General features: G+C 39.1%; 1 protein-coding gene across 4 annotated transcripts in view; it reads left to right on the top strand.

Annotated features, from left to right (window-relative positions):
* Positions 1–278: 278 nt before the first annotated feature.
* IGF1 (insulin like growth factor 1) overlaps positions 279–24,897 on the top strand; it is a 76,590-nt gene continuing 51,971 nt past the window's right edge. For 2 of the 4 annotated variants that reach the window (XM_008705695.2, XM_008705693.2), the window contains exons 1-2: positions 279–517; positions 4,977–5,133. In XM_008705695.2, the coding sequence (XP_008703917.2) occupies positions 455–517; positions 4,977–5,133 (220 nt within the window). In that variant the 5' untranslated portion in view covers positions 279–454. Of the gene's footprint in view, positions 518–2,282; positions 2,339–4,976; positions 5,134–24,897 lie in introns of those variants that run through there. The other 2 variants (XM_008705696.2, XM_008705694.2) reach the window with 1 other exon arrangement.

Here is a 24,897-nt window from a genome sequence, read left to right as displayed (position 1 = left end):
GAACAGATCCTTATTTTCTATGGCAGCATCAGTATATTAACGTCTGCTAACCCTGTCACTAACACACATTCTTTTAAGGGAAAAAAATGCTTCTGTGCTCTAGTTTTAAAATGCAAAGGTATGATGTTATTTGTCACCATGCCCAAAAAAGTCCTTACTCGATAACTTTGCCAGAAGAGGGAGAGAGAGAGAAGGCAAATGTTCCCCCAGCTGTTTCCTGTCTACAGTGTCTGTGTTTTGTAGATAAATGTGAGGATTTTCTCTAAATCCCTCTTCTGTTTGCTAAATCTCACTGTCACTGCTAAATTCAGAGCAGATAGAGCCTGCGCAATGGAATAAAGTCCTCAAAATTGAAATGTGACATTGCTCTCAACATCTCCCATCTCTCTGGATTTCTTTTTGCCTCATTATTCCTGCTAACCAATTCATTTCCAGACTTTGCACTTCAGAAGCAATGGGAAAAATCAGCAGTCTTCCAACTCAATTATTTAAGTGCTGCTTTTGTGATTTCTTGAAGGTAAATATTTCTTACTCTTTGAAGTCATTGGGGAATTTTCTTTAAATTGTTTACTGTTTGCTTCTGCTTAGAAATGTTATTCACTTTAGAATTTTCATTGTTTCGGAACTGGGAGTTATTTATAAATTGCTGAATATGCAATTCTGTGGGATCTGAAAAACTAGCTCCGGGAGATGGATGCCTTTGCACAGATATCTGTATGAGTAGAAACTATTGCAAGGTACTTATGCTAAATCCTCCACTTCTGCAGGGCTTCAGTGGTATCATTATAGAAGATTCCTTTAAATCCTGTCTATGGTTAAGGGCTATAGAGCATGGATATGAACTTTTAGATTTTTTTTTTGCAGGTGCAGATGTTTTATTTTTAAGACCATGTTCATGTGTGTGCATGTGTGCGTGTGTGCGTGTATGTGTGTGTGTGTGTGTGTGTGTAAAACTTGTTAGGACTTTTTATTACAAGGTATGCCGCATATGAAGAGTTACCTTTTAGGTGATATTAAAGCTTTTAAATATGATCTTTGGAGCTAAGGTCCCAAAACTCTCTGCACTTATGCCCAGAGAGTCAAAGTTAGAGCAAAGTTTAATTTGCTCTTCTGAAAAAGAACCTGACAACTCTTGCTGACCCTGCATATTCGTATAATTTAAACAAATGCATACTGTATATATGGAAAGCGGAAACTTTCTAGCAACTGCATGTCCAAGTTTTCCCTTTGGAAAAGGACTTTCATGGGTGAAGTTTGGACTTGGGATTTCGGGTTGTAAAACTCTGATTTTATACTCGGTGTTGTAAAGTCTCTTTAGGTAAATTTGGCTGCCGCTGTTAATGCCAACTTCTCGTTTCCAATCACTGGCCCTAGTTCAAGTTTCCATTCTCAGCAAAATTATATCCTTCAAGACTTGTGTTTTTCCAATTTGCAAGCATTTTTAAGCCGCTGTCACTGGCTCCTCAATGCAATTGCCTAAGAGCTCAATTCATAAAACGTCCCTGCCACTTAGTGCAGCATTCATTCGCTGCTTTCAAATACTCCACCACTAGGATTTTTCTTAGTCAAGTAAGTGGCTTAGGAGTTAAGATACATCTCTGTCAGGCACCTGATCCTGCTACCTTCCAGGTGCCAAGACACATGCTGGCTACTTTGCTTTTAAAATAAATAGGGGTCTCTCTATATACTATATACATAGTATAAATAATATACTATGTGGTCTGACAGCTAAGGTTTTTGTCTCCCTACTTAGATGATCATAAAAGGGGTTGTTGAGTGTTATCTCTGTATTAATTACAAGTTTGGAAAACTGTCTCCAAAATGAACTTTTCAGAAGTGGAGCTAGCAATGTTGTTACTTTTCCCCTGTACCTGGAGCTTGAGAGGGCTGTGTGGTCCTTCAGATGTAATTCGATAAGTAAAGGTGTCCTGCCTAGAGGCAGAACTCACAAGCTGATTGTACTGTGAGTGTCAAGATATTTGTAAGCGTTCGAGTCAGAGGGAAGGGGGTAAGGCAGAGGACAAGAGCTTGGGATCCCTGTTCAGAGCGGCTACAATAGGCACACAATGGAAATTGGTGCCTTGATTGCGGGGGGGAAAGATGGACTCAAATCCCAGCTGTGCAATCTGTTCATTGTCTGAATGGACAAAAGGCAGTTTACCCAGGCTAATGGCATACCTGCCTGGGTGTCCAAATGTAACTAGACGCTTTCACAAACCCCACCCACAAAGCAGCACATGTTTTTAAGTCCTCAGTTTTCTATTCACATCAGCCTCATAATACCCACCCTGACCTGCTGTAAAAGATCTGGAACAAACAAAAAATGGTTACACCTACAGTGAGTATTTTCTTATGACTATTGCCCTCAAATTTTGCTGGGCATTTTCATTGTAGCCCAGAAATCTGGAATCAATTGATATTCCATTTATTTAAGATAAAAAAGAAAGGTCTTTTAAATTTTGAATTTGCAAATGATTTTTGAGAAATAGTGCTCTGAATTCTTTTTCTTTCTTTTTTTCTCTTCTCTTTCTGGTTCTTGCTTCCTTTCTCTCTATATCTTTCCTTTCTCTCTCTTTGTTTCTTTTGTGTTTGGCAAAATAAAAGACCAAGAAAAGGACGGACATATGGGACCACTTGTTTCAAACTTTTAACCCCTAAGCAAGTTTGTTATTGTTTTCTTTGGGGGGAACATAATGTGATAGAATTCTCTGGTTCTCTCTGGGTGTACTGGACTGCTCCCTGAACTAAAGGAAAATGCAATGGAGGTTCTCTCTTGTCCTAGAACTGCAAGTGCTGATATTTATCTAACAACACAACTCAGCAAAAAAAAGAAAGAAAAGGGGAAAAAAAGCTATAAAAAATAAATCTTATATTCTGAAATGCTAGTGGTCTATATGTATTGTTGAATTTATATGTGTTATGCCAGAAATAACTATTAAAAATATAGTTTTAACATCTCACGAAGTTCTTAATTCACTAAGGCTACCTCTTCCCATGGATTTCACGAGAACTGAAGAACTTCAAGCCATCTACAGTTGCAGGTGCTTGGCCTTCAGCATTACTATAAACTCAACAAAGAAGGGAGGGATGGAGAAATAAGATTGGAAGAATAGTATGCATTCTAGAACTGGCCCATTGCCAGAGTGTGGAGTATGTTCTGTAAGATCAATTCAGAGTTTGCTCTTTTGAAAAAGGCAATGAAGTCCAGATAGGTTGGAACTATTGAGATTTCCACTGGAAATATTGAAGGGGAAAACCCCCACCAATTATTTTATAACTAACAAAAAGGTAGATTGGATGAGAACCTGTTTCCAGCAGTCCTGGTGGCTTTGGCTATGTGGGGGTGGAGGTCCTATTGAGAAAAGGAAGAAGTATTCAGTGGAGCTTTCTCCTCCTCTTCTATTTTATGCCCGTTATTTATGATAATTTGCAAATAGAGGGCACTTTTCATCTTCAACTGTTTTACAAGCATTAACTACATATTTACGTTGTGTTAACGAGAGTTAGGGGCTTAAGGTTTTTTTTCCCAGTTGCTGAGCTGAAGGTCTGGCCACAAAAATGGAAATCTTAATTAAAATGATGGAGCAAACTCTGCCACTGTTTTAGAGAGCCATAAAGTTGAGAGTTCATGGGGGGCAGGGAAGGCAAATGACTGAGTCTGTTTCTCCAAAAGGGATGGGGTTGAATGGGCCTGCCACTACTGTGAGGTTCAGAAAAGCCTCTTTTTACAATGATCACTTCCAGTGTAACTCCATGACACTTTTGATAAGGTCCTTCACTTACATCCTACCAGTGACTCTACCAAGGCCACTGAAAGTAAATGCATCTGAGAGAGTTGTGAAGCTACTCACCTTGGGAGGCTTCCTGGAAGAAACCACATCTTTGTGCCATAAGTAGCGATACGGAAAAGTTAGTGATCACGTTAGCGTTGTTTCTACTACTTTGAGAGACGATGGAGTCCTGAGCCACAGAAATCCTGCTTTCGGCCAGGCTGCCATTTGGCTATCACTGGGGCTCCTTCAATATATTTTGCTATAAAATGGATACAGAGACAGATAAGTCCCTCCAAGACATAAAGTCAGAATTCCTGTGACAGGAAAAAAAAAATCTTTTGCAGGTTTTGAGCCCAATGCCCTGTTCATGGAAGGCAATCTCCCCACATATGTTGATTTGATATTGCACTCGACACAGAGGGCATTAGAATACAGAAGATGTAGGGTCTACTTAGCATGAGCCAATTTCATTCCTAAATCCTATTTTTCCTGTTTCTGGGGTTTTTTTTCACTTCCACTTGTGGTTGTGTTAACCGCCGATATTCCCCAGGTAAGAAGTTTCTTTCTCTCTCTGTCTTCCTCTCTGTCTCTGTTTCTCTGTTTCTCTCAAGTGAAAACAAAAACAAAAACCCTGTAATGACATATAGTATTTTCACAAATCCTTTTTTATCCACAGTAAATTATCTTTAATCAGTAGCTGGGGAATGATGTCCTAGTTAACTTAATATTCTGGTCCATAATGAACACATATGCCATCTGTAGATGGCCAATCTTTAGAGAATTTAAATTAATAAAACGTATTTGGCCCCAAATCTGGACTGAGCATAGTTTAACCTTTGATAATTCAAAAGGTTTACCAGGATCTCTGGGTGGTGTGGGATTCTACTGCAATAATAGCATTTTTCATTTACATAGTAAATGTTTCTAGATATTTTATCTCATTGAATTGCAATAGGAATCTGCAAAGAAGGGGTTCAGTGAAGTCCAACGTGGCAAGGGGATTAAACACAGGTTGTTTGATGCCAAGACATGCTCAGTCCACAACACCCTGTGGTCCGTCATGCACTCTGTTGCACTTCTGTGCAGGGTGGTTCTGACTAATGGCAGTAATGGAATGCTAGGGGTGATGCACCTTTGACTCACCCCCACGGCCCTTGCAAGGACCAAGGAGGAAATATGACCATCCTTCTATTTTTTTGGCAGGTAAAGATGCACATCATGTCCTCCTCGCATCTCTTCTACCTGGCCCTGTGCTTGCTCACCTTCACCAGCTCTGCCACAGCTGGACCGGAGACGCTCTGTGGGGCTGAATTGGTGGACGCTCTTCAGTTCGTGTGTGGAGACAGGGGTTTTTATTTCAGTAAGTAGCCCTCCCTCTCACTGCTCTGTGGATTTACAACCGCAGGGAGTGTGTGAATAACTGAATGACTGCCCGTGGCTGGCAGCCCTCCTCAGCCTCTGAGATTCCTCACCTTAAAGTAAGCCTAGTGTTTCAGCGGGGCTGTGGCAGGTTTTGCAGATTTAGGATGGAATTTTCCTCCTTAGCAGTTTGTCTTTTAACTACTTCCTGCTGAGCTTTCCCAAAATTATTGTGTTCTACCCTCACTATTCCTTTCCTTTCAGTGAAAGGAAAGGACAGAATGACCCTGGGGAATTGAGGTTTTTGTTTTCTAGATCCGTGGGTGCCCATATAAACATATGGAGATATGGAGGCCTATTTTAAAAGCTAGGTAATTTGGAATAGAACAGTAAGGTGAACTTGGAAAAAGAATTAAGGGGGCACATCCCAGATGTCTCCCTGTGATATGAAATCACCAGGGACAGAAGGTGAACTTTGCTCAAAGGCACATTTGCAAAAACACAGGTACTCTCTGAATGCAAACTGAAATGCCATATTAATTTGTCCTCTATGCAAATTGACCTTGATGTTTTGTTATTGCCTTCCTTTGACTTAGCTTTTCTCTGGGACTCTCCAGTGATATCTCCATCTGGAAAAGAGTTTCTGACAAGTGTGGGGTTACTTATCCCATAAGTAGGTCTCAGGTGATTAAAAAGCTGACAGTCAATAAAAAATAGATAGCCCAGTCAATGTTTGCAAATAATAAACACAAACATAAGTCGATGTTGCCTGGGGGAACTGAGCACTTACAGAATCTACCTCGGAGGCATCTGTCTCCTTGTATATTATAGGACAGTGAAAGATTTAAAGCCAATTGCTCATTCTATATAATTATTTGGAATTTTAGAGGGTTCCAGGAAACTGATGTTCAGGTCCGCAGTGAGCATGAATCATTCTTAGAGGTTCATTATCACTCGAGTGTAGACAGCTTACCTCAGTTGCCCACTAAGCTTTGAATAGCTCCTCTGATGACTCACACACTTCAAGTCTTTCTCATCTTCTTCCCAGGGAAGGTGGTGTCTGCCTGTGTGCCTGTGCGTGTGCGTGTGTGTGTGTGTGTGTGTGTGTGTGTGTGAGAGAGAGAGAGAGAGAGACAGAGAGAGAGGGAGAGAGGCTGGGGGGAGGGGCCTGAATATAGCAGTCTGGGATGAGTCTGGGAGATGGGAAGAGAGAGGCTGATGGGGATTGATGATCTGTATTCACCAGAGATTTGGCAACAAATAGTCTTTAAACAACATGTGACAGAATGAGAAGTGCTTTTTACTACTTGAATGGGCAAACAACCCTCTTTTTCCAGCTAATGCTTTAATAGAGTGAATTCATTTTTCTGGCAATAAAGCAGTTTTATCCAGTTCTCTGTTGTAGTGCAGATGAATAAGTTCATTGGGTGGGTACTTTTCAAATAGCAGATTTGTTTTACCTTTGAAATATATAGTGAAAGGCAAATGTGTTACATCAACATCACCCAATGATGGGTTGTCATTATTCTTTGCTTTACTGCTACTGATGCACATGTAAAAAAATGAAAAAGTAATTCTCACATATTATGCCCAAGAGGATTTTTTTTGCCTTGATAATCCATTTGTGCAATTTCCTTTGATCCAAGGATCAAGGTGATTGCCAAGCCCACAATTATGTTATGTCTTCTGTTATGTGCCAGGGTGAATTGTCTTGTTCAACTTGATGTGCTCCAAATTTCCATGTACAGTGCAAGGAAACTGGATCATTCTGTGCCTGTGATGTTTGCATTAGATAATGAAAAACAGGAATGTAAATAATGATTTGGTCCCAAGTAACCATATAATACTGATATATGTGCAAACAGACAGCCAATAGTATTGAGCAACTATGATGGAAACCAATTTCAAGGCACCAAAAAGGTTCTTTTATTGTTACTACAATGATCAAATTTTAGCAAATATTTTTCAACTCCATTCTAATAACTTGAAAGGGAAAGGTTATATATAGCAACTTTTGATGTTTAGATTATGACTTTGGATAGAAAGTGGTTTCAAAGATTGTGACTATTGTCAGTATTGTCATTGAGACTATGTTTCATAAATTCTGCCTTGTAGAATTCCATGCCTTATGTAAATTCTTTGTCTGACATAGACCAAAAGTATTCTCGTTAACTTTCTAGTCAACTGGACAGTACTTTTTGCCCAAGAGAAGTTAGCCTCTTTAAATTTTTTAATTTAAAACTTCAATGGAGCATCTGCTATATGTCAGACACTGTACTAGGCATGAATGAGATGCCTAGAAATGAATGAGAAATTGACTTTGCTTTCAAAGAACTCATAGTCTAGTTAGGAGATTAAAAAAATACACATAAGTATTATCAAGTGTCATAAGAGAAAAATAATCATAGGAGAATAGATTATAGTCTTTTATGCTTTTCCTGAATATTTTGTCCCATTTAAAATCATCTAACCAGGATCTACCCTCTCAATGGGCTCCTTGATGCCAAAGACTATTTTTATTTACCGTTGAATCCCAGTAACTAGCTCAATGACTGAAATAGTAGAGGCTCATATTTGATCATTGAACTGACAAGCTTGAATTGAATTGAATCCAATTGAATGGAGTGGAATTACTTATTTGGGATCTTAGTCTTCTAAACCATAAAGAATTAGGTTTGTCAAGTACTTTGGATAATTCTTATCTCCTATTTACCCAGCTATTGAATAAAATTGTTTTTCTTTTATTCAACTGAATATGGCATATACTAACAATGACTTAAAGGCTACATTTTGGTCATCATCCCCAAGCTACACTGACGGTCTGTTTTGTGTCTGAGCCAACTATTCTAACAGGCATTAACTGTTGTCAACAAATTTTATTGAGTTTCCTTTTTGTCCCCTGAGATTTAGTGTGTGTGGAGAAGTCAGTTCTAAGCATTTATGGGTCTTTGAAATACTATTTAGAGGAAAGCAGTCTTCCTCACCTCTATCCCCAGTCAGTTAACTCTTTTCATTGTTTTTACCCTTATTTTCAAAGTTTTATTGCGGCCGTGCCTTTTATTTTAAGCTGCTTCAAATCCATTTTGAAAGTATAGTTTCATTGTTGTTTTCTCTTTTTAATAGTGAAAAGCAGTTTCTGATCTTCATTTGAAATTCAAACATCTAAAAGAAAATTGCCTCCATATTTATCTTTTCTGTCAGGTCAGAATGTTTAACAAGGGGAGTTTTCTTACCCCATCAGAAACAGAACAGTTCTGAATAAAAAAAATTTTAATGTTTACTTTGTATAGACTGACCCAGCGTGTGAATGAGCTCATATTTCTCTATAAGCACAAGCTTCACTACAACACAGTGGAAGCAAACTTCTAGATTATCTGTTTTGTGAACAAATTTTCCAGCATAAGTGGAACAGTTCCTCTATAATTAATGCAGCTTCCCCAGACATTTTATGAAATGAAAGTTCCAATGAAGAGCTAATTACTAATTCTTCCCTATGCATCATAGTAAGAGAAGGTATCAGCCAGTCTTGTGCTCTCACAGTCCTGTGAGAAAAATGGTGGCGTAATGAAGTGGCACAGTGGGAAAGAGCTAGCTATTATCTCACCAGATTGATGGAGCCCTCATAGAGAAGGGCTTGTTATAACCTCATTTTGCATGAGACATAGCAAGAGGAAAAGAGCTGCGAGTGAAAAAGAAGAAGTTGAGCTTGCCATAGATATAATTTTTTGACAGTCATAGTGATTAACCGTTTTAACATGTACTTTAGGGGCTTGTGGAATTTCTCTCTTTGGAGATACTTAAAAAATTGACAGACAACCAACCATCTTGGATGGTTTCAATTAAGAGCAACCAAAAGAAAGCAAGTTTCTGGGGTCCTTTTTAGTTTTAAGAGTCTATAAACAGTCTCTTAAATAAACTGTGTATGCTTTACCTCAGCGGTCTGGGAAAAAGGAGAAGTAAATCAATTAGAAAAGAAAGTTGGATACCCTTTCAGCTATCACAGATTTATAGCTTTTGTAAAACATACTTCCAATGCATAGTTATTAAGAACAGGTCTGAGTAAACTAAGGGCATTCTTCAGTGTTAAAACATACTGCTTTATGGAGGCTAAGTGAAACTTTGCAATGAATTTGTTATTGATTGCAACAACCTTCCTAGATCTAGGTATTATTATTAACTCAGGCTTCTTTCATTTGAAATATAGTCCTCAGAAAACTGCTCCCAGATCTGTCACTCATTAGTTGTATGACTTTGGCAGGCGTTTAAACTTCCTGGGTCAAAATGTCCTTGTCCATAAAACAAGGGGATTTTGTTAAAGTAAATGACTTCTAACTTTAACAGACTCGTAGTCCAGGTTGTAATGAACAAGGATTTGGTGCTATTCAAGAAAGGGGAACCTTAGATTTAAGTAGTGACCCAAGAACATTTAGTGTCCTTTATCTTCCCTAAAGAGTTTCCATTTGCCCCCAAAGATAGAAGATTCCACCTACTTAAAGAAAGTGTAGCCAGCTTCTGTTTTATTTTGTTTTGTTTTGTTTTAAGCTGGGTTCCAACCCCTCAGGAATGGAATAGAAGCTCAGACAGGACCAAATATACGAAGGTCATCTGGCCAAAGGAGCACATGTCTCATGCAAGCAGATTGCCATGTTTCTTTGTGAGGAAGGACCAGCTGACAGTTCTCATCTTTACATTTTCTCACTCTCTTGGATGTGAGAACAAGTGGGTAGGTCAGTTTTTAGTTGCCATTTATTGAATCAGATGGGACAAATAAGAATCTGTAGGCTTCTAAACCTTGGCCAACCGCCTTTTGCCAGCCTATAGTTCAGGGCATTCAAAGATATACATCATTAGCTTTGAGTGGGGCTGGGTTTGAGCTACACCATTCATATTCCATAGCTTGGTACCCCTTACACCCCCAGCCATGCATTTGTATGACAGCTGGTCAAAGTTAAGGGTACAGTCTCTGGCTGTGGAAAAGCTTTTCTCTTTGAAATTAATTGGCACATGTGGGGTTTGACCTTATGGCCCCAGCCTCATTAGCACCACTAAGCTAATAGGCCACAGATACTCTTAAAGAAAAGTAATGAGTTTTTATATTGATCCTAAATGCTTGCTACTACTCTTTAAATATGCCCAAGAGGAACAGTCTATGCAACCAAAGGACAACTTAAAAAAGTGATAGTTTCTGTGCAAAACTAGAAAATAATTTGCATTTTCCTGACATTTTCATATTCTTTAAGACCATCTCCCTGATGGAGAATTATAAGCAGCAGAAGAGTGAATGGTTCAAGACCAAGAGCATGGTCTCTGTTGCCAATAATTCAGAGTTTGAATTCTAGCTTATTTGGTGGGTGGCCTTGAGCAAATTACTTAACCTCCTTGTTCCTCAATTTCCTCATCTGTAAAGTGGGGCCTACCTCATAGAACTGGTATTAGGATTAAATGAGTTAATGTATTAGAACATATTAACTTAGAATAGTGCCTGGCACATAGTAAGCACCATATGCATGTTAGCAATACTTATTTACTCTCTTGTGGGGCCAGTCGCAGTCTATTGCAAAGGTTGAGGTATCTGAACAGCCCAATTAGTTATATACTCATTTTCTCTCCTTAAGGGTAGCTGATAAAACCTATTATTAATAGTAATAGGCATATAGCAATATCAGTAAGAAGAAGAATGTCTTACGTTTGACTACTATATTTACTTTTTCAAAATCCACTTGCATCAGCTCTCTCACTTTGGTTTTACCCCCTGGAAAGCAAGAATTATTGCTTCTCAGGACAAATGAGAAACGTGAGACACTGAGATTTTGTGACTTACCTCACTGGATGGATCTAGAACCAAAGTTAAGGTCTCTTGTCTCCAAGAAGCATGTTCATTTGGCCATTTACATTGTTTAGAGGTCCAAAATGTTATGGCATAGGGAGATGCTTCCAAAAATCCCAGTCCTCTTCTGAGAGAGAGTAACCCAGTTGATTCTGAACACTTCCTTGAAAGGAGGCATGAGGGAGATATTCATGTGATGACCCTACATTTTATCTTCCAGAAAAATTTAGGAAATACTAATTGAATTTCTTCAGGGCACACAAGAAAAGTCTTTGATTATGGGCTGCTGCTGTTCAAGAGACTGGACCCTACTCAGACCAAACACTGCAGGTCACCTGTGAGCACCAAGATATGCAGTATGATCTGGGGGAGCTCCTCTTCTAGCCAACTTCAAGTTTTTTTCCTTCTCTGCCAGCAACCTTCAAGTACCTCATTTCTTACAGCTATTATTTCTCAAAGACCAACTGAAGAAGGGCTGTTTATTTGGACCAGGAATCTTTCTCTGGGTGTTATGGGAGAGAGGTGGTAAAGGAGAGGTGGTCACAGGTTCCATAATCCAGATAGTGTGCCAGGAGGAAGAGGCTTCTCCAGCTTAACCATGGAAGGAGTTATGAGAGTAGTCAGGTGTCTGGATATAAGGCTTCCACCTGTGCAGGTATCACTCAAGCAGTTGTTTGACACTTTTGGTTTTGGATGTCTCGTATCTTACGTGGCTGGTAAGTTAGGCATTTTGGATCCAGAAGAGAGTTTTGGTATTCTTCAAATTCCCTGGGCCACCATATACCTTTTTCAGACGTCACGTACCATGCCGGCCTTCCTCAGGGCCTCTGTTAAGAGTCGACCTCATCCCTCTAGCAGGCTTCCTTCCCATTTCACAGCCTATAACAAAGAATCAGACACTGAAAACAGGTACAACAAGATCTCTCTCAAGTAGATTTCTCATTGTTCTCAATAATGGGCCACAAAGCCTTTGCTCTTTTATTCAGCCAGATGTCTTTGACAACCATGGTGGCAAAAAATCATTCTTGCACTGAGCTGCTGCCCTGGCAGAGTTCCATCCTACACCTCTCTGTGAAACATCAGCAAGCTCTTACATCACAAAGAATTACTTTTGGTTGCCTGGAAAGTTCAAATCCTCAGGACTTATTAGCTGTTAGACTAAGAAGATGACAACATAGCATTTTGTTTGTCTTTATCTATATGTGAGATCATGTTTAAAACAGCAAAGAGCTGTTATTTGACGTGCAATTCCTTAACTGCAGTAAGTTGTATGCCTATTTAATGCATTGTTTAGTCTCATATTGGCTAAAGCCACTTAAAGAAGCACTTGGCAAGCTCTGGCTTTTCATTCTTGGCATAACTGCCCCTCTTACTTTTTCACTGAACCTTAAATACCAAGAAAAACCCTTCACTTACTTTATATCTGGCAATATTGCTTTATGCAATTGGCCAGAACTTTTGCACGTGGCTCTCTGCATTTGTCCTAAGGTAATTAATGGCTTTGCAATATTTGATCAGCAGCGGCACAGACACAAAGAGAAATTGTGCAACCAGTAGAGACCACACAGTCTCTTAAATTAAAACCTTTTGCATTTAATGCTCATGCATACTACAGGACTACAGGATAGGGTTTCCATGCAAAACAAAAACAAAAACAAAAAACACGCTGAAGCCCCTGGAAAGACACCCAAGAACCTGATTATTGATCAAGTATACATCTCTCTAATATCTCCTTCTGAAAAAAACCTGATTATTCAAAGGAAGTAAAAATAAAGACTGCTGCAAGCCTGGAAACCCTTGAAAAATAGTCAAACATCAAGAATGAAACTCACAAACAGGTAATGTGTCCAAGGTCACACTGCTACTTAGTGTCAGAAATAGAAAAAGATACTGTTGATTCTCTCTTCTGATTCCAATGCAGTGTTTGGCCTTTGGCAGCAATGAACCATGTCTATGTCAAAGTTACCAGATAAGTTAAAATGGCCTGGGAGAGGCCTCCAATCAAGCTCACCCAAATGAATATAGATCTTGGTGGCTTTCTCATTCCAATAAACTCACCTGAAACTTAAGTTTAATGTTTTTCCCTTCCTGTAGAAATTTGCACAAACCAAAGTAATTCCTTGCCTCTTTCTTATACATTACACAAAACCTTCAGATGTGCTTTAGACATTCCAAGTCCACTTAAGGTCATAATTTAGACTATTATTGTATATTATATTATTCTGACTCTTTGGTCACTCTCTCCAATGTCAACTTGGGTAGAGCTGCTTTGGAATGACTTAGCAAAGCTGTGATCCTGGAAAATCTGAAACAGTCTGACGAGTTGTTGGATCAGCTTTTTTTCTGGAGATTTCTCTCACGGCCCCAGGCCAAAAGAAATTTACACCTGATTTTTTTGCAGCCTTCCAAGCAAATACTCTATGAATCTCTTCAGACTTTCTTCTTTCATCTGTGGTCTTTATGAGGTACTAAAAAGGCTATTGGAGGGTCTTTTTAAACTTTGAAATCAGGTTAGTCATAGAGTCAATTCTGTGAATATTGCTGGGAAGATGGTACTACCTCTGTGCCATTTACCCTGGTGAAATGGCTCTTTCATCAGAGGCAAGTGATTAAGAAAGTCTGCACTGAGCCAACCCACTTGCAGCCAACAACTCCTGATTATCTATGAAACTGGGGAAAGGAGCACCAACAGTTAGAATTCTGTATTAAACTGATTTGAGGATACTATAGATTTTGGCCTCTTCACTTCTCCTTCCTCACTGCCCCCAGCCCCAGCCCCAGCCCCTTTGTGAGACCAAGTGGATGTTTTTAAATCCTACTTCATTCTCATACTCCCGACTCACCTCCCCCAGAGTGCCATTGGCAACAGTTTCTCAACCTCAGCACTATTGACATTTTGGGCCAGATAATTTTTTATTGGGGGGGGGGGGGCTCTTCTTTGCATTGTGAATGTTAAACACCATACTTGACTACTACCCTCTGGATGCCAGTAACCTCCCTCTGGGTCATGACAATCAAAAGCATCTCGACATTGCCCGATGCCCCCAGGGTGAGGATGTGGAATCACCCTCGTTGAGAACTACTGCACTAGAGGTTTCCAAAAGAGAAGCCACTAGAGGGATGGGAAAGCCATGAATGAAAGTAACAGAGAAACTAATTATCAGTCACTGGTTAATCAGGAGTCTATGTTCCATTGCCCTGAGTAAACAATGAGAAGATTCACTGTGGTCTTAAAAACTTTTCTCTGAAAATAAAAAGCTCTTCCTATAGGCTACCTAGAAGGTATTTGTCGGCACTCCATTTTATGTTATAGCTATGGAACTCATTTTAGTAACAGCAGTAAAGGAAGGCAGAAGTGGTGTAAAGCAAAACTTTGTGCTTAGAAATATGATTATGACCACTTGGAGCAAATGAAAAAGAAGCCCGTTATCTATGACCTCAATACTTACGGTCGTTTCCTTCTTAATCATATAATAAATAGCTGTCAATATCCCATAAGTGAAAGGCCTGGCTCAGGTATGGTGGCCACAATTTTTCTCATACCTTCTGTGTCTTCCTTATCTAAATATCATTAGAGGCATTTTATTGCCCAGAAACAACCCCCGCAGAAAACAGAAAGAAGATCAATGAAGTATTACATTGGAAACCAGAAGTTCCACATTTGAGCCTCACCCAGTTCCCCTACTTAATAGCACCTTTCCCCCTTGGCACAGTTAGTTAATATCCTTGGGTCTTACATTCTCCTTATTAGTAAAGTGGGAGTTAAAATATTACACCTCAGACTTGCTTTGAGGCTCAACTATAGAAGGCTTAGAAAACCTAAGGGGCCATCAAATATGTTACTGGTAATTGATTGAGTTGAATGCTTTGCCTTGTCCCTCTAATCATCACCACAAATTAGTTCAGTGGTTCGACTTCAGTTATTAATGACATTAACCTATTAGTTCAATTGTTCTTTAATAATTATAACCTAGAAAAGTTAATTTAGCAGTGTATCATCTCAAAATTATTAATTAGAATGAAAAGTATATTGGTAACTTCTATTAACATATCATTTTGCATTTAGACTGCCCAAGAGTTAACTAATGGATTTTCAGCTCACCCAGTATTACTATTCATGCCCTCATTGCAGGAAGCAGGAAAAAAAGACAGAGCCTATCATGTTAACACACTAAGCTTGCTTAAAGAGTCTGTCTCCTCAAAGTGTTTAGGTAGTCACTGAGGTTTCACATGTAGGCAAAAGATTTCCATTCTCCCAAGTCAGCTATTGGTGATTTCTGCTCAGCCTCAAAATGCAGCGTTCAGCAGAGGGAATGTACTCACTAATCAGAAAAGTATCTGTGCACTCTCAGGTTGCCCAGTGTAACTGCTTCCTTATCTCACCCTGACTTAGGGGAATTGAATTTTTTTTTGGGGGGGGGAGGCATGGCTTTGATGAAATAAAAATTGAGTTTTATCACCATATGGTCCAGTGACCATGTGGCATGTGGTTCTTCTATCTCAGAGGCTCACATCCAACAGCTCTTAGAGACACAATATTTGACTTAGCAAAGACACTTTTGAACCTCACAATCAAATACTGGTCACTGCTGCCATGAATTTTCATTCTATTTTGAGCTCTTTCAGAAAAATAAAGTTTTAAGGTTTTGTTTTTTTTTTTTCTGTCCTCCATAGCCTCCAGTGTTGGGCACTTAATAAAACTGCTTGACTTGACGTTGACAAAGTCATTCCAATAGCTATTTCTTTCTATCAGTCCCCAGAATATACCTCCATGACGTTCCATCTGCTACTGCTACCATTAAGGATCTGAGATTTAAGGTATAGAATAAAAAAGCCTATTTGAGATATCATTTCTTGGGACCCCTTCACTATTGCCCCAGTAAAAATTTCTCCTAGCTCAACAGTGAGCTAATTCTAGTCAACAGAGAATTTTCAAGGTCTACCAAAAGAGCCTTCACAAAGAGGTTCCATCTGTGGAAATGGTTTTACAAACAGAACCTCCACTCAGTTCTTCTCTATCTCATCTGAGATATTCAGACTAAAAGGAGTGATGGTAGTCAAGGGAAGGCACATAACAAATGGTATCCTTGGCAAATAAGCCCCCAAGGTAGGTATAACAGCTGGAGCACCAGCCCTCAGAGAATAAGTAATTTTTGTTTGCCACAACATAATTGAAGAATTGCAGATCTAGAAAGAACCATATAGAGCAATCTGGTTCAGTACACTCACTTCTCAGATAAAGGAAGCGAGGTCCAGAAATAACATAATGGGCATGAGGTCACAAAGTATACTAGTGGGAAAGCCAGAACTGCAATTCTGTCACCTCGCTTAGACCAGGGCTCTTTAAGGCACAAGAGGACACTTTAAACTTAACCTTGATTAATTCACATAAAGGTAGTACTAGCAACTCAGAACTGCTATGTCAGTCACTTCTGGTGTAATGCATTAGAATAGTGTTTGAAAATCTGAGCCCTTAACCAACCAGAAAACTTTTTTTTCCCAACTTCTATCACCCATCATCAAGTCTCTTTATTCCAAATCTGATGAACATGACTATAGGATTATGGATCTTCATAGATTCTAGTAGTTTGATTGATTAGAGGTTTAAAAGAAAATAGTAAAGAGCTAATTTCTTTTTAGAGATACCTTTAATTTTAGGTCATGTCAGCCGGTTGCCTAGTTTATGCATTTTGTATTGCTTGTTAACTCAGAAGCCACCCAAAACAAAAGGTATTGTCGATGCATTATTTCTGTCTCCACGCATTCCTGACTTGCTAGTCTTCCATGAAGGTCTTCCATGAAGAAGCTTAAATTTTCCTACGTATTTTGAGTTTTATGTTTCTTTCCATTAAAGTTTCCAGCCGTTCATAGACATATTTAGTTTGGCAGAAGGTAGTGGTGACTCATGGAATGAAGAAATTTGAAAGCAAAGCTACTGAAAATTGATCTAATTTCTTTTTGGGGTAATTTGGGAGCGAGTGATTGATAATTTGTCTAATTTTTCCTGGTTTCATCAGCTGCCATACTGCCAAATATTTGTTCCATATGGATGCTTTGTTATTACTGAAACATATAACAAATTTCAGCTGCAACTATATCTAATATGGTCAAAGGGTAAGACTATTGTTGGCTCATTTTCTCATTGTTTTTGGCTGGACATCCTCAATCAATGGTTATTGAGTGAAAAAACAGAATCATATTGAAACCATTTTCAGCATGTTCCTTCCTATGGATCCAACCATTTCACTGTGAGTTTGTCAAGGACAGCAAATGTTCCTTATTAAAGGGATGATTCTGTTTTCGGCATAGACACGACTGCCAGTTAATTGCATTCACCTTATAATTCCGCTCTCTCAATTTTGTGTAGAGATGTTTTTGGCTTTCCAAAGATTCCTTCTTTTTTGCTGATTCTTGCCTCCCACTATGGAACAGATATTTGGGGATAGATTCTACGAAGATCAATGACATACTCATACAATAAGCATCATTTCAGGCTTACCTTAAGATAGACAGTCTGTGGGCCCTGAGTCATTTGAATCATAAGGTTTGTAAAAGGTATTAGTGCCACAAATCTGGCTGGCATTTCTGTAGATTACTAGTGCTTTGCATGCAATTATGGAAATCTCCCTTACCAGAAAAGCCAGACAAGTGTTCAGTAACACTTCAAGAAAACACTATGCTGTGTAAGCTAAAGACACAGAAGGACTCACTTCTGGCTGGTTCTGAAGTAGGCACTGATCACTTAGTGTCTTAAAGTCATTTACCAGGTAATTGATTTCAATCAATATAAATGATATCGATATGCTCCCCCAACAAAAAAACAATGGCAATAATAAAGAACAGAGAAGTCTCTTAGAAGAAACCAGAAGTTATTGAAGACCATGGAAAGTGGCAAGAAATAGTCTCTTGTTTATGATAGGAAAATTTGGTTTGATTAACAAACATTCTAAGGGTCACACATGTCACATAGTAAAAATAGAGTTTAGTATGTGAAGACTAAGGCCTTGTTACTCAAAACAACCTGATAGCTTGCTGGAAATGCAAAATCAGGGGCTCTACTCCAGACCAATTAAAACAAAATCTGCATTTTAAAACAGATACCCAGAGGATTCATATGCACATCGGGATTTGAGGAGCCCTGGTCTAGGGAATCATAGGGAATAACAGGTACATGTTGATTGGTGACTCGTCTGTTAAGAAAGAGAACACAAGCTAGTCAGAGCTGAACTTCCACTGAATATTTGAAAAGTGTTATTGGGGCCAAACATGCTTGTGATCATTAACAATATATATGCTGATTCAACCGTATCAAGTCCCCAGTTCCTTCAGGTTGGTAGAACCTTTCCTGGGAGGAAGTATAGAACTGCTCCAAGGATAACCCCAAGGCCTGACCTTCTGTGAACTGGAAATTGGAACTCCTAATTGCTGTGGCTGCAATTTCCAAACCCATCACTGGGGCCAGGAACTGAGATCCAATCCTTCAGATCTTGCCAGCTTCTTTTTCAATAGTTACATTTTATAAGAACAGCCAAGCAAGTGTCCTTAAAAAAAATATTTCTAATTGCATTGAGTGGACAAATGTGTGTTTTACTCATATCAAATTGCTTCCTTTGTCATGCTTAGCCAGGTTCTAGTATTATTTCTTATGACTCTCAGTTGATTAGTTCCATTAGGTTTGCTATTGGAATTTAAAAGAAATGGTTTTGAGTTAAGTGGATTTCTGTTTCCTATTGGAAGATGAAGGGAAAACTTTAAAACTGCTTTGCAAAGATGCAGCTGGGTCCCCAGTTGAAAGCCTTCACTAGACCCTTTCTGGAACTTGGCAAGTTCCCTAACCTGAACCCATCACTGAAAGTTCAGATAGCTAAAGGACATGCTTGTTCAGAAAGAGCTCATCCCACAGCAAGGCAGGTAAAAGTAAGAGAGGGACAGTTTATAACTTCTTTTCCTTGAATGACACTAGAAAAAAGAGGGAGGGCTTTGAATGAGGTACTTTGGGTATCTTGGATTTACTCAGAGGTTTACCACTAAATGACTTGGTAAATTTGGTGAATAGTCCCATGAGTCTCAAAACCTATTTCCATTGGAACAATAATAAGTTGAACCATGACATTCCACTTCTGAAATGGGGTCACTATGATCTCTTTTCACAGTTCTCCAGAGGGAAAAAAATAAGTCATAGATATAGTTTTCACATTTTTTTCATATACATTTTCCTTAAACTTTAAGTATCTGTCACCTCTTGATTATATTCAGTTCAACTGGTGGTATTAGACTTAGCTCACAATTATATATTTAATTTATTTAGACTTAATCCACAGAATTTTAATGCAACATCCCTTACTCCTTGGCACTCTACCCACTGAAAGAATGTTGACAAGATACTCTCTAAGACCTTTTCCAAAACTAACATTTACTGTTGTTTCATGGAAATCTCTAAAATCCTTTAAGAAATCCAACTGGATATAGAGCTATTGTTTCTTTATTAGAATTCTTCTTTCATTACTTTTATTCAGAGCTTTAGTAAAATGTATGGAAGTAAAATTATGGCACTAACTTATTTAATTATAGCATTGACTGGGCACCTATTCTGTGCTAAGCACTACCCAAGAGAGGACGAACCCATGCCTTCAAAGAGATTTCTCATTTGTGTGTGAGGACCCATTAAATAGCACTCATGAACCCCAAGCTTGGATAAGATAGAAGTGTTCCCTCCCTATAGTATTTCAACCTACACCATTCATTGAGTGCCCTCTGCTTAGCAAAACACTAATAATGAAAGGAATGAGTAAAGACACTAACTACCCTCATGGAGTTACTTTAGAGTAGATGTCACAAAATGGTGCCCTATTCCCACCCCACCTGAATCTAGCCCACAAACATGTTTTGTTTGCACCAGCAAATATACTTTTTAAATTTTGGAATTATAAAAACCAAGAGATCTTAAATTTGAAAAAAGATTAACAGCTTCTCTTGAAAAGTTAGGTGATCTAGAATTACTGGCCAGCATTCCTGAATAGCAGCCATTGGCTAGAGATTGTTAGGTGGGATATATGACCCTCCAGCTAACCACAGTGCCTTACAGGCTTGCTTTATTCATCTATATACCCATCGGGCCTCAGCATACATGGACCTGTGCCACCCCTTCCCCAGATACGCAAGATCTCTTTGGATATTAACCATACACCTTTCTTCTTTATTCAACACAACACTCATTTATTGCCTTTGCACTATCACCCACACATTAGACTAGCCACTTCTGATTCATGTAAATACGACACAAAACTTTTCTTTAAGGTGTTTCATTGCTCTCCTCAAACTTAGCAAGGGTACATAGCTCAGGTAAAATTTAAAAGACGATCAAGTCTTCCTGGTGAAGGAAGAGCCCAAATCTGAAAAACTGAACATTCAATAATTTAGAGATCATCAAAAGGAGATTTCTTCAAGAGTAAGTGGAACTTTTGGCCAGTGACCCTGTAAAGCAAGAAAGACCAGGTTCCCAGCCAATGCAATGGACAAGTTACGCAATCACTCCAAGTGTTTAGGACAATGAAGACCATCAAACCCAACTCTTCAGACAAAGTGAGTTGTAGCATTGTAGTTTGTTTTGCACCGAGATCCAGAACAGCTGTTACCAATTCACTGGAAGATTACACATGTGTCCTTCCTTCCATTCCCATCACTATTTAGGTCCTCCTCATCACTCACCAAAACTATTGCAACAGCCTCTTCAATGATCACTCTGTGTCCAATATTGCTTGACACCAGCCATCCCACCCATGAAATTAATCTTTCTAAAGCACAGTTCTAATCACTTTATTCCTTTTTAAACAACTTCAGTGACCATCCATGGCTAAGTAAATTGAATCCAAACTCCACAATTTGACAGTAAGGCATTTTATATAAGACCTCTATCTAACTTTTCAACTGTATTTCCTCACATTTCCCTACAGCAAAGCTCACAAACTGGCAGTCTGTAAATTGTATCCAATCTTCAGAAGTATTTTGTTTGGCAAATGCAGTGTTTTTACAAAACTTTGAATTATCTGTCAATATAAATGACTGTTACTTCTACATTAGCACCAAAATCTTCACCACTTTCTATTGCATTGCCGTGGTCCACTCATTCCTTTACATGATTTGCTTGGCTTTTATAGGCATTTGAGTTTACAAATGCTCCCTACATATTCAACATCTAACCTAGGTGATTTCCTACTATATATATTATTTCCCTGGGCTTTCCTCCTGTTCTTCTTTCAAATGTTACCTCCTCTGAAAAACCTTCTGCCAGATGTCAACTCTCTTTCCGCTATATAACAATACTATTACTCTTACAACATTTATAATCTATTCTATATTGTGTTTTTTGGTAATGTTCATGCTTTATACCATCTGGTTGGCTATAAGCTCCTCGAAGGTGAGGGCTGTTTTATTAATCTTCTGTAAAATCCCACATACCCCCTTATATACAACACAGTCCATGCCCGCATGGAATTAATTAAGCTATCCATTTTTCTTTGGCCTTCCAGCCCAGATTAGTTGTGTGTGCCCATAAGAAGGTAGTAACTCATTTGAAATGCAGACATGGCTGAGTCGAAAGGTCTCCATGGACTTTTAAGCATTTTCAAGTAGGGAGTGAGAAATGCTGTATCTAAAGGAAACTACTGAGGGAATTTAGGTAAACAGAACATGATCCTTTTTGTTGGAAGCTGGCTGTGATCTTCTGATTAAATCCCTATTGCATGTCTCACAAGGAGCATCAGCAAACCCTTTGGTATGCTCAGCTTTGTCAGAATTACAGGAGTCAGTCTATTCCAGCAGGGGGCGGGGGACGGGGGGGAAGGGGGCTGGGGGAGGAGGCCTGAAACAGTGAGTTGAGCCAGTGCCAGGTAGAGCACAAATACCCTTGAAAAAATGAAACAGAAAGAATTTTGCACACTGCATTCAAAGGTATCCATTTCCAGAGTTATTGAACACCCAGAAAGGCACTCTCATTTCTGTTTTCCCTGGCAGAAGGAAGAACCCATCAACAAGATGCAAGGTTATGGAGTCAGAACTTAGTGGCTCCAGAAATGGTTCCAACTTAACAGATTTTGATCAGAATAACTGGTTGTAAAATATGAACTAGAAGGAAGAAAGTCATTCTTCTAAAATGTAATTCAATTAAACAATGTTTTATGGACTAATATGTACCCAGGATAATGCTAGAAATCAAGAGAAAGTTAAAACAAGAATGCAAGTGGAGACAACTAATATATTAACAAGCACACACCATGTTCTCCAGATACAACGTAAAAGCCTGCCTTAAGTTGCCTTCAGTCTGGTTAAGAATGCAACCTCTACCCATGTGTAGGAATTATCATCAAGGTAAACTGACAGCATTAAAATAATTAATAAAATATAAAAATGGCATTCTTTTTTTCTATTCCTCCTGGACATGGCAGATGTCAAAACATGTTTACTAAATTTCCAGATGAATACTGAGAATTTTCATTCTTCTCTCTATACATATAGTCTTGTGAGGTTTTCCATTGATGTTTAAAAGGAAGATGGAATTTGTCACCTTCATGTACCTTCTCTCTGCCTGGGTCCTTAACTAGGTAGAGGTATGGATGTGCTCTGGTGCTTGAGAGAGGCAAGAAATACTGGGTGAACAAGCTGCTTTGACTTTGAATTGATGGGAAGTACATGAAAAAATCTCTCCCTTTGTGAAGTTGCCAGGCCAATCTTTCCAACTCAAGTTCAATGATGTATTCAAATCCTACCTGGAGTCATGAGGTTCCCCGTCCACCTGATTCTCTGTATCTCCCAGGTCAGACAGGATCTGACACAGAGAACATGGGCATCATTCACTCCTTTTCTTTCAGCACAAGTATTCCTCAAAACAGGTATTTTTCCAAATTAAACAGAAATCTAACTATGTGTATCTGGACATATTTGAATAATACATATATTTTTTTTTATCAAAGTGATGATGTTAGGTGTCAAAATGGACTCTGATTGTGAGGTGAGGACCTGAACACCCTAAGGAGACTTGGCTTTGCTAGTTATAAGCTGAGTGACTTTAGGCAGTTCTCTTGCTTGTAAATGGGGTACTGTCAGCCCTGTTCTGCCTTCAAAAGGGGGGGGCATTTGTGAGTATCAGTCAAGATAATACCTCTGGAGTCATCACAAAGTTTCTAGGGAATCAAAGCCAGCTACAGGTTTCTAGAGATAACTTGAATGAGGTGTTGTTTGAATTGATGGAGTGCTAGGCTAGAGTGCATTCTAAAGTTGCAACTGGGTTAGCCAAGATGACATCCAGACACCTTCCTCTAGAGGTTGGGACAGCCATTCCTTTTTGGGTCGTGTATGCTTTTTTGCTGGAATTACAAGGGCAAAAGTAGGAGTAGCTGTATTATTGGTCAGTGCTTCCCATATTCCACCATCCCATGAGTAGTGATAAGAGGTTAATTAAATATATCTCTTGGGCAACAGAAATGATCAATGCTGTCCCTGGAACACAGTTGCTTCAAAAAGTAGGCTTTTGTTTCAGGGAAAATCTCCCACAGAGAAACATGGAACACCAAAGAGAACTATAAATAGGACTATCATTTATGTCAATTATAAATAGATTTGTTCCCTTTTGATTAGAAGATTAGTTCTAGCTGAAAGTCTATAGTTGAACTGAAATGAGGGAAAAACTCCTGACAAAATATTATTACATGCTAACAGTTAGATTTGATACCTTTTCCTCCCTGAGGTATTTTCTCTGATTTTCCCTAAATGAAGACATTTGTGTTTAGAATCCACTTTTAGTCTTTGAAGTACATTTATTCATACTTCATCACCTCCTCAGGATCTCTCCTTATCGTCTAGATTAGAATACACACACACACACACACACACACACACACACACACCACTTTTTAAATTGAAAAATTGAACAAATTGATTATCAGTGTTAGGAATTCAAAAGAGGTAAAACTCTCCTCAGAGGCTCCCAAGATGGTCACCATACCCTATCACAAAAGTTTGCCTTTTCATGAAGGAAATTCTTTACCAAATCACATGTCCTTAGTAAACACATATTAGCATAATGACTGAAGGGCCAAAGTAAACGATCAGTAGAGGAAGGGTCATATATCATAGGCTGTTGCCACTGAGCACTTGTCAGATATGCAGCCATTTTCCTTTCATTCTACAGGGAGCAATATCCAGAGGGATCCCAACTCTTTAGGTCTGGTTAGCCAACTCCTCATCCTCTGCTCATGTTCATGACTCATCTCTTCCCAGAGCCAGGGAGAGAAGTGGCAGCTTCCTATCCAAGCTGTCTGCTAGGTTCATCCTGGGACGAGGGTTTGTGGATGGAGCAGCAGGGTGCTGCCGTACCAGGCATGATGGAATGCAATGGAATGCATGTCTCCTGCCTGCTAGCATGAAGGGATGGAAAACCTTACCTGAGTCTAAACTACCTTGCCTCTTGGAGACTCTTGATCTCAGTTATCCCAGACTCAGCATGAAGAAAGAGGCTGTAGGTGAGAGTAATTGGGAGGAGAGGGGAGATGCAATGAGCAGGGACCTTTCTGGGGAATTCCCCCCCACACACACACTTTAAATGCCCTACCCTGATTTCACTGTAGGATATTTTAAAATGAACTTAGCTTGTCAACTGGAAATTCACTGCCTGACCCAAGATTCAAGGGAGATTTCTGGAAAAACACTAATCAGGGATTTGGAAAGCCTGGGCCCCAACACATAAAGAAATATATTGAATATTTTTAAAGATATAAAATTCTTAGAACTGTTGGACAGGTTTCTGTGTGTGACCTCTCTCTTCCAAATGGCATTGCTCAACAGCCCAGCTCTCATCAGAAGGCTGACATCATGCTGTTGTGCAACTCACAGCCATTGCAATGTCACTTTGCTAACTGCACTTGCTGTACATTCAACTACCGA

The sequence above is a fragment of the Ursus maritimus genome, unplaced genomic scaffold (assembly GCF_017311325.1).
Source record: "Ursus maritimus isolate PB19 unplaced genomic scaffold, ASM1731132v1 scaffold_21, whole genome shotgun sequence".
Classification (NCBI taxonomy): Eukaryota; Metazoa; Chordata; class Mammalia; order Carnivora; family Ursidae; genus Ursus; species Ursus maritimus.
This window is presented reverse-complemented; position numbering and strand designations above follow the sequence as displayed.